The sequence below is a fragment of the Trachemys scripta genome, chromosome 8 (assembly GCF_013100865.1).
Source record: "Trachemys scripta elegans isolate TJP31775 chromosome 8, CAS_Tse_1.0, whole genome shotgun sequence".
In the NCBI taxonomy this organism is placed as follows: Eukaryota; Metazoa; Chordata; order Testudines; family Emydidae; genus Trachemys; species Trachemys scripta.
The window spans coordinates 11,489,788-11,500,518 of record NC_048305.1 but is presented as its reverse complement, the minus strand read 5'-3'; the positions used below and the strand labels follow the sequence as shown (position 1 = coordinate 11,500,518).

The window sequence follows — 10,731 nt, the reverse complement described above, 5'->3', positions numbered from 1 at the left end:
AAAGGGCGATACTGCAGTCCTTTGGAAAGGCTAGAGAGGTAGGCACCTGTAGCTTGCTTAGTCCTAGGAATGACTGGATCATAGCTTTCAACTAAAGAAAAAACATCAAGAATCATGCATTTTAAAAACATTTTATTCAACGGCCAAGCACAATGATCTGGCACAATGTAACGGCAGATATAAATAGAACCTTAGTTAAGTGGTTGAACCTTGTCTTTAAGTTTTTTTTTAATAGTTTCATACCTAATATTTTAACCATATTCCCGCAGAATTTATTCTGCACGTAACTTTTTTTTTTTTGTCAGTGGTAAACATTAACCAAACCTCTTCCCCTACCACAAACTGGGCAGCACAACCCCAGCCTTTACCACCATCCATCCACCCCCGGCTTCCCCTTCCACTCTTCAGCTCTATAATAAAGTGGACGCTTTAGAAACTCCTGTGCAAGTTCAAGTAAACACATACAACCCGCATAATCCAGAGGAAAATTGCAACTCATCCGTGTATTAGATTTTGGCGTCTCTTGCAAAAGATTTCTGGTCCGTGTTTGTTTTGTTTGTTATCAAGCCCCCAGAGCTTCCTCTCTCACGCTGCTTGGGCCCTCGTTAGTCCGTCAGCTGTTGTACTGACAGGCGTTTAGACTAGATCCTGGGCTTTGCAAACTGCTGTACCCGAAAGTGGAGTGCTGCTTGGATTTCAGTCTGAGACTGGCCAAGCTGGAGTTGCAAGTGTCTCTGTACACGCTGTAGGGCGAGCCCGGCGGCCCGTAGGGGCAGGCGGGGGAGGACATGGCGGAGTTGAGGGAGGAGCCGCTGATGTTGCTGAGGTTGTTGATGTTGTTGAGGTTGGCGTTGGCCATGCCGGGCACGGCCGAGTGGCCCATGCTGGAGGGCATGCTCATGGAGGAGATGGTGCTGGGGGCGGAGAACATGGACTGCGAGGACAGGGGGCTCATGGAGTTGAAGAAGGTGAAGCTCTTGGTGGAGAGCGGCGCCGGGGTCAGGCTCTTGGTGGCCCAGTTGTTGTAGGGGTAGCCGGCGTACATGTCATCGTAGGGCTGCATGAGGCCGCTGAACTGGGGCACGTAGCCGTTCTTGCACAGGTCCATCTGCTGGTTGCGCTCCCGCTTTCTCCACTTGGCTCGGCGGTTTTTGAACCAGACCTAGGGGGGAAGGTCAGAGTAAAGGGTAAGTGCGGGAGGCTCCTGCGGGGACCCGGGGATCGCAGCCCAGGGGGTAGCGATGCGCAGGGGGGCTAGCTCCGGTTTGGATTCTCAGAGCCTCTGCCAGGAGCGGCTTCAGTGCCCCACACCAGGGAGGATTTGCAGAGGGAAAGCCAAGTCCCTGGCTCACCCTCCCTGGGTGTTGCTTCTCCTGCCCGCTGCGCACCATAAACGCTGCCCCAGCCTGCCCTGCTGTCCTCTCCCTAAATCCCATGGCTTGTTCCCCCTGGCCCAGAGAGATGAGTCACCTCCCCAGCCCAGCCCAGCCCCACGCCGCGGCTCTGGATGTGTGCGCTGCGCGTCTCTCTGCTTTTAATTTACCCCTGCCTGTCGCTGCGCTTATTTACAGAGAGCATTAATTGGCCACGCTGCAGCGCCTCGCCCAGGCCCTGTTCTGATTAGTGCCGGCTAGCCCGGCTCGGCGGTGTTTCCGAATGCTAAGGCTGGACAATAAAAGTCCTCTGTTACAGATCATAAAATGGGGATTGGATTAGTGTGTTTAGGTTTAAAAAAAAAAAATGCCTCGCCCTTTGGGTGGATGCGGCCCGGGCCTTTATGTCTAATGAGAATGTACAGCCCTGAGTCGGGAACGGAGGAGCGAGGGGCGCTCATGTGTGTTTGAGGCCCAAACCTCATCCAGGCTTTATCTCCAGGGCGGTGCTGGAGACCCCTGGCACCCAACCCAATGCCTTGCCCAGAGAGCAGGAAAAGCTCCAGCGTTGTGTGGCAAACTTTACTGCAGGGTCCTGTTGGGGTGTGTGTGTGTGTGTGGGGGGGGCGTGCAGGTTTGGGGATAATGCCGTCCAAAGATCGGGCTGGCCAGGTTGGGGAAAAATTCCTCTTCCTGCCTTGCTGGGTGATATCAGCCGGTGAACTGTCGTCTCCTTAACTCTTTGATCAAGACAGGGCCGTTAGAGCCACTGAGGTTTGGATCAGGCCCGTCAAGAGACATTCCACACGGCAGCGCTTGCAAAATCCCCACTAACCTCAACGCCGCGGATTTTACCCACCCCCTAAAGTAGGTGATTCTTGTGGCTGCCAGGCTCTGCTCTTTGAGCCTGTCCTCCCAGCGTTTTTAATGGCAGGGCTTTGTTTTTAAATAGCGATAACAAGGATCGCGGGGGCTATTTGAAAAAAAAATCCCGTATAAATATGAAGAGGAAACGAAAGCCAGAATGTTCAAAACCTGTAATTCACTCCTCAGAAGGTGCTTCCAGACAGGAATTTCCTGAAAACGAGGGGTAATCGTTTTAATTATGGCTTCTAGACATTTTAAAGGAAGGCCCTCGTAGCAAATGAAAGTTGGATTTGCAAAACTGCAATCTCAGAACATCAAACCAAAACGTCTCCATACAGAGGGGAGAAAGAGATTCAGTTAATGGCAACTCATATTAGTTTTATTTGCTTCCTGAAATATTCCAGCAACATAAATGCACATTTTAGTCCTTGAGTTGTGGTGTTTTTTTTTTTTTAAACGAAAACTGCAGTTAATACAATGCTTTCAAATCCAGCGAGTATTTAGCCCTGAAAAGCCTTAAGAGCTAACCTTACAGATAGTCTCATTTGGTCAGCTAGCCGGTTACTCATCTAGACAAAAGTGGCTTTTCTGAACTGTAGGGGTTTGATTTGTTACCAGGCACTGAGACCCAGAAGTGAAGTGACTTGGTTAAATCTACCTTCATTTTCTCCTTTATTTATTATTCGCTGTGCTGGTGAATTTCCAGAGAACGGTTTAATTCCCCCGTCCCAACCTACTAGTTGCTTTCTTACTAAGGTCTCAGTTCAAACCGTTCTCTTTCCCCCCCCCCCCCCCCCCCCCCCCCCCCCCCCCCCCCCCCCCCGCCTTGGGGCCCTATCGTGCTACAAACGCGTAAAGCGTATTTCAGTGCTGGAAAATCCAGACCCCCTTTAAGGACTTTCCAAGATGCAGGACTGTGTATGCCTTTCATTTTATGGTGTATTGTGTCACATTGTGGGTCTGCAATTGGTGAGGGACTATGTAGACAGGACACCGTGAGTAAGCAATACACAGCACGCAGACACTAATACAGCGGAGTATAACCCGGTCAGCAAATCCGCTCTCGAAACAAACCAGGGTAATATCCCGGGATGAAAAACAAATTGGAGGTGGGAGGAAAAATACCCCCAAACAAAAAGAGCAACACACAGACCAACCCAGCACAAACGAACCATCCGAATCAATAAAATCCGAATCCCAAGAGGAGCCGTTCTGATTTGACATTTGATTGCAACAAGTTAATATATTAAAAATAAATAAATAAACGACCTAACTAGATATTCTGAGTCCGCATTGGCTAGAGACCTATAAAGCAGGACAGCTCAGTCCTACAAGTATGTGTGTCTACAATGGTTATTGACTTTGGAGTCTAATCTAGCCCAGACCCTTGTCCTTTCGTTTGTCTATTGACAGTTTGTACAGTTTGCTAGTGCAAATAACTTATCTGGCTCATCGTAGAAGTTTAATTGTGTAGAGGAACATTTGCTATATGCTTGGGTGTGTACATTGCTCCGAATGGGGCCGTTACACACTCCCTAGTGATGTACAGTAGTCACTTTCCATTAGAGTTATGTTCTTTATAGTATACAGACATCTGCTCCGCGGTGCGAAGCAGATTCTTTTAACCGCTTTCTCCTCACTCTGTAAGATAGCATCATGTTTGAATCGCATCACTTATTGTATATATTTTATCAGCAGGCACCGTATGTTTCCTTGTCACTTTACTGACTGGGGCCAGGAAAGTATAAACTTGCCTGTATTTCTATGCTGGACTATTCCTCCGTTTTAATGGAATTTATCCATTCAAAACCCTGTCTAATCTAGCCCCTAGTGAGACTTGTAGGACAGGAATACCCCCAGTTAAACCCTGTACCTGGGACACCCGCATGAGTCTCTTTTACATGGGGGGAACAGACGTGCCTTGGGGTCGAGCCATTGGCCTCTGCGGCAGCTCCTCTCCGGATCTGCGGGCAATTCTAACCATTGCTTGTTTACATTAAAAATACTGACCCCCTGAAAAGATCCGACTTCATAACGTGTGTTAGGAGGGTGTTTCTGTCCATCACTCTCCCAATCATGGGAAGAGAATTGCAAATATATTCCCTGTTTAGAGTTAAATTACTGTCTTTAATTAATCCAGGAGAGAACAGTAAATCCAGCAAGATGGCTTTTATGGGCTAGATTCTGCCCTTTCCAGACACAGGGGGGGATTTAAAAATGGGCTTCTCTGAAATGGTGGCGGAGCTTTCTCTCTGGCTCTCCGTATTATTGTGTTGTATATTATGTATGCTCCTTAAAAAGGGGTTAATTTAAAAAAAAAAACTTGCCCGAGATCCTAGAGCCTTTCCCTGGTCAGTTACACTAGCGGAGTTTCCTGCATTCAGCTGTTGATTCCTGGTGGCATCCTTTACCTTCTAATTCCTTCTCCCTGCCTCAGCCTAGCTGTCTTCTCCGAGTTATTACGGCACATTTTCCCAGCTGAACTTTAGATGAAGTCCCTCTGTGACCCGCTGTTGCCTTTGATTTCTCTATGCTCTCCCGAGAGATCCCGAATCTTAAGAATGGGGAAATCTTGGAAAGGAAAGACAGGGCTTAAAGGAGACGGCAACTTTCCCGAGCTTCTGACAACTGCTTGCCTGGTGTTGCTGCCTGCAAGACATCAGGTCCTCTCAGCCAAAGATTTCCTTCTCTCCCTGACTCCAATGGAAGTTGACCAAACGAAATGAAGGCCGGGGTGTTCATATATTAGGGATTCTCTATGTATTGCGTGCCTCTCATATGTATGGGGTATGTTCAATATTATAATTATACCCGGGTATTATCTAAGGAGCACAGTAGGTCCTGGGTAAGTATTGGCAATGAAAATGAAATTGACAGATGATGTTATGCTATAATCGGTTTTAAAAGGCCAACCACCTAGCAGCTGTTAAAGTATTTTTTCCCTTTCACTCCTCACCGCCAGGCGCCTGTTCACCTTGGTAAGTTTGCATTTTCGCTTGCGATGCATCCTACCAAATAACTGGAAGTTTTTCAACTTCAGAAAAGACTGCGGGCCGGAGCCCCTGCCACTGGGAACCCCAGCCAGTGGGCGCTGGATCGGGCCCTACAAGGACAAGGCTGATGTCTCTGGATTGCTCAGAAATGAACCGCCGGTTGCCCCTAGTGTGGCTGGGCCCCCCCTTACCCTGACTCTGGGCTCGGTGAGATTGGTCCACACAGCAATCTCCTCTCTCATGCTCATGTCCGGGTAGCGGTTCCTCTGGAAAGTGGCTTCCAGTTCCTGCAGCTGCTGGCTGGTGAAGTGAGTTCTTTGCCGCCTCTGTTTCTTCTTCTTCGCCGGATCGTCCGGGTTTCCATCTTCGCTCTTCTGTTCGCCGCTCCGGTCTTTTTCTGTTAAAAACAACAAGGCACCGAGACCCGAGCGGTGACACACACGGACTTGGCCTCCTGGCCCCTAGATCTCCCTCCCCCCCCCAGCCATTTGGAGAAGGTACAAAACAAAATCCTCTTTTTAAAAATCTCCTTCATACGTGCCTCTGCCGTACAAGGCTAGAGCGCCTGTTTCCTACCACAGGCCCGGCGCGTTTTCTGTTTCAACCAGCGCCGCGTGATTCAGAAAGGTTTCCTGAAACAATGTTCCCCTGAAATTTATTTTCCAACCAATAGAGTTTTCAGTTATCCTCTCCTCTAGGCCTGTCCTTTTATCCAGGGGGCTCTGAAACTTATTTCTAATTGGCTCGGCGTTTAGATTGGAAGCTTCTTGGCAAAATAATACTAATTAGTAATAAATCTATTTAAAAAATCGTTTCTCTGCTTTGTGGGGGTTTTTTTCCTCTCTCACTCTAAAGAGAAACTTCTGCTCGAGTGCATTATTGTTGTATATGAGCATTTCCACACCGTATTAATCTCAGAAAACGTCAGAGTGTGGTAAAATAAAACATTAATAAATCGAAAAGGCGAACTCTCCTTCCCCTCGGGAATATTAGAATTTATTTAAGCAGAGAATGACCCATTAAAGGCTTTATCCAAAAATCGAATAAAAGGTAAGAAACGCTGGTAGCTGTCTGCAACATTCCCCTTTTGTGAATTGTGTTTGTCCAAATTTGTAGAAGAAATTCAACACAATCGCTTGATATAACTAGGGAAAAATAGAAAATCTACCTAAAATCAAGGGGGAAACGCGCTGATCTTTTTATATTTTTGAATACATTTTTGGATTTACACATATGGAATGAGGAATTCGATACATTATTTGAACGGATTTAAATTATAAATGTGTCGAGATAAAATCTCCCTCCCTGCATATATCTATAAAACACTTCCGTAGATGTATATACATAGATATATAATATGTTTAATACATATGTATGTCAATGTAAGGATTTAAACTATACCAATAAAATATACTAATAAGTTTATTAATGTATAGAGATAAAATCTCCCTCCCTACATATATCTATAAAACACTTCTGTAGATGTATATACATAGATATATAATATGTATAATACATATGTATGTCAATGTACAATTTTGATCTATTTATATTCACAATAGCCACACATCACTTTAAATAACTGCGTGCATATATGCCACACGTGTATGTTGTTTCTCTCTCTCTCTAATGTTGATGTATTTATTTTAATATATATACATACAAATATTAGTGTATAATATACATATATATACAAATGTAATACTAATCTATATTACACACAATAACTAAATCAAAATTAGAGAGAGAGAAATACACACACGTGTTGTATATTCAAACCCATCCCTTTGTACTCATACACATGAGTTTGACTTAATTTTGGAGGGTCTTTTTGAGAGGAATTCACATGGAGGGATAGCTAAATAATGAGACTATTCTACGGCGTTGTTCATCGTAAAGGTAGGAGGCATGTAAAGATAATTCTAACGAATTGAAATAGAGACTTCCTTTCAGAGCCTGCTAATAATAATATTTTAAAATGAATTAACAATAATCCTTGCAAAACAATTGATTCCTCGTACTTGAAAAGACTCTGTACCTAGGCTTCCCTGGGAACTCTTGGAATAAAAATGCAGGCCCTCAAACGGTTAAATGGAAACCAAAGGGTGGTAAATGGGCTTATTGCAGCGCGGATGGCCACTATTTCCAGTAAGTGGTTTGCAGAGCAAACAAGGCCTCGAACAGAAACCCCATTTAAATATCCTTGGTGGCCAGTCAATTTCCCCCCCTTTCTCGCTGCCTTTGCAACTAATTGTGTTCCCAAAAATTCGCGGCTGCTGTAAATGTGTGTCTCTGCGAACCGAGTCTACATGACCTAACTGTAAAAGCTGCATGTAAAAATGATTCCATTTTTGAACACACAAATCTTTCTGGCAGACAGTTTTTTCCACCCCTCGGTGTCTGGGGCCGCTTCTCGTGCAGGCAGGAGAGCAAACAAGTAAGGAAAAATCAGTGTCCTCAAAGAAACCATCCATCAAAGTGATTGCAATCTTTGCATTTGATTTATCCCTCCTATGATTTCCGTGAAAAATGCTGTCTGGTCATGAGGCTGTGATACCATTTCAAATCATAATAACACACATTAGTCTTAATTGGCATTAGCACACTTTTCCACTCAAAAGTGAAAGGTATTTTGTGAATTCTCTTAAGACTAAATGGAACCTGTTATTTAGTTTCCTTAGAATGTATGAGTCAGCTTTTAGGGGTAGAGCAAAATGGAGCAATTATCCCCTACAGTATTTCAAGAGGGGGAGAACCCACACACCTCCAAGCACCCCCCCTCCAGACTACACTCAAAGTCTTGTTTTCAAATCAGATTTGAAGGCAGAAACGAACGGGTTTGCTGCCATGTCAGCATTCGGATTTGTTTTGGTTGCAGGCACAAGACCCGTTTAAATTTAAAATAACCATCATTAAAAAAAAACAAACTACCCTCTATGCAGGGAAATTTTGAAGAAGGAACCACGCGCTAGTCCATATTTTCCAGGGCTTTTTGCTTCCTTCATATGGTGTTTCTTGTCATTAGAGGGACGACTACTGTTTTAATTAAATACAAACGAGGAAACCACAGCTTTCCCTACAATAATTGCACATATTCAACAGGCGGATATAAAAGCGGAGCCCAAACGACTCCTGTTTAGATCCAACTCAGTTCTTGTAAAATGCTATGGTTTATTCCCCGTCTATACATAAAATTAAAAATTAGGCTTTGTAACGCTTACCCCATATAATAATAAATCTGAGCTGCCTGGTCTCTCTCCAGTCCCCTCCTCATCCCCCCTCCTAATGCTTTGCAGTTTCCCCCCTCCTCTGACGGAGAGATCCTTTTACATGTCTGTACAGCCAGAGCTGGAAAATAGACTCCGGCAGAGCTGACATTATTTCAGAAATATTCTGCAAAACCGCACTCCCCGTGGTAACCCCCCTGATAAATTAATATCTGTTAAAAAACAACAACAACTGCTTCTCAGCTTGAAGTTGGTAGCAATATTCTTCCATTCCCTAGACTGTCAGAGCCGGGGCATGGAAGCGGGTCAGTTCGGTATCTGTGGTCGCCCCCATCCACCTTCCCGGTTTGGCTCTAATTAATTCTAGTGATTACACCCACCCACCACCTGGCATTTCAATCTCTCTGGTGCATCCTGCCTGGCCAGGACAGTCTCTTGTGCAGCGTGCATTAGAATTAATCAAGCAGGGAAAGAAAGAAAGGAAGGGAAGGAAGAAGAGGAAGTGAAAGGCTTTTACCTGGGACTTCTGTATCTGACGATTCACTGGCTGAATTCTCAATTGGATCTCTGGATTCAGAAGATCTTTGCAAATGGAAGCTGGAAGCCATGTCATGGGAAGGCTGGGGTCTTAAACTCTCTGGCAGTCTTTCCAAATTCATCCCACCTTTAAAGGAATCCATGGCAAGGAGGCTGGGTTGATTTTGGTTTATGCAGGTGTTTATTCCACAATATATATAGATAGATAGATCAAGATCTGAAAATCCACTTAGTACTAGTTATGGATTGCTTTACTTTATTGTTATTTTCAAAGTCAGAAGAAGAGCTTTGAGAAATGCCTAGAAGCCCGATTGTCTTTGCTTTGCAATAGCTGCACCGGTCCAACCGCGTATGCATGAAAGTGGTAAAGATCCCTGGTAGAAAAATGCGGGTTGCGAGTTGGATAGTTTCAAGCTAAAGAGATTAAAGCGACCTGCCCTAGAACAAATGCCTGTAGTTAAACCGAGCTCCTCCCACTTAAGGTTAAAACCTCCCAGTCTCGCTAATATATCACCCCATCTAGCGCTCGCTCAGCCTAATCGAGTTGGAAGAACCTCCTGCAAACTCCCCATAGATGTGAGCTGTCTCTAAGGCGCCCTGGAATACTAGCTGCACATTTCTTAAAGCCACAGCGCTCTCCCTCTGCCCCGGGATCCCGGCGGAGTGTCTCTCCGCTGTTAGGAGCCTCGTTGGTCTCTTGCCCTCTCTGCTCCTCTTGCTGGAGGAAGAAACGTCTTTTTGTCCCCGCGCTGGCTCTAACCATCGCAAGCCCTAAACCAATCAGCGCCCCCCCCTCCCCAAACTTTCCCCCAAAGCCAGTGATTTATTCCGCGCGCAGCATTAGCTCTTTGACCATCTACGCGATCTGTTAAGCCCCAAATATTTTAAAAAACACATTTCAGAGACTAATCTAAATAGATCAAATTCTTTCCAGTCTTCTGCAAAGCAGATCTAGGCATCTTCCCACCCCCACCCCTTCCCCCAAGCAGGGCAGGCGCGGAATTGCATTTTGCACGGGAATGGTTACTCCCGCTGGGTACACTCGCTGTACAATTAAGCACAAGGAAGAAGCTGCGCCTTGCTTATCTATTGGGAGAAATAAACTTAACACTTTTAAGCCTGCGGACAAGCAGTTTTATTGTGGACGTTTCTGAGGCACGTTTTAAGGGGGAAAATCTGCTGGGGGGGGGGGTATTTCCTAGGAAGTCAGAGAATATTTGGTAACAAAAATGAAACCTTCCTCGTATGCTCCCCTTTCATGCTGCAAGAGGCAGCCCACCTCCCTGGCTCGCCGTGGCCTGTGTTATCATATTCACAAGGGGTTGCACAGAGATTGTGACCTTGATTTGAGTGAATCAGGCAGCAGAGCTCGGGAACAGCGGATAAATATTGGGCGCTAACTGGCTTTTGTTGTTGTTGTTTTTTTCCTCCGCACTTCGAAGCGGAAATCATCCAGGGCCGATTTCGCCTCTGATTTACACGCCTGGACTTGGGGCTTGCCAGGTAGAGCAGGCTGCGGCCCAAACGTGTTTCCTATTTGTTGGCGTGCAAGAAACACAGCACAAGCGCCTAGGGTTTCACCCCCAGCCTCCCGGGTCGGGCTGGGGTGCTGGGAAAGCAGGCGAGGAGTGAATTCCGGAATCCGGGGTGGTGGAGAATTTCCTACGGCCCTGTGGTTTGAAAGCTACAAATAGGAAGCGAGTCCCTTCGCTTTGGGGCTTATAACATGGACTC

General features: G+C 45.8%; 1 protein-coding gene across 1 annotated transcript; it reads right to left on the bottom strand.

The window, feature by feature from the left end:
• Window positions 1–288: 288 nt before the first annotated feature.
• Window positions 289–9,524, bottom strand: PITX1 (paired like homeodomain 1). The gene is made up of 3 exons (XM_034780435.1): window positions 8,978–9,524; window positions 5,425–5,630; window positions 289–1,162 (listed from the first exon to the last, which is right to left on the bottom strand). The coding sequence occupies exons 1-3, from the start codon at window positions 9,138–9,140 to the stop codon at window positions 614–616; spliced, it is 918 nt and encodes a 305-aa protein (XP_034636326.1). The 5' UTR covers window positions 9,141–9,524; the 3' UTR covers window positions 289–613.
• Window positions 9,525–10,731: the final 1,207 nt, after the last annotated feature.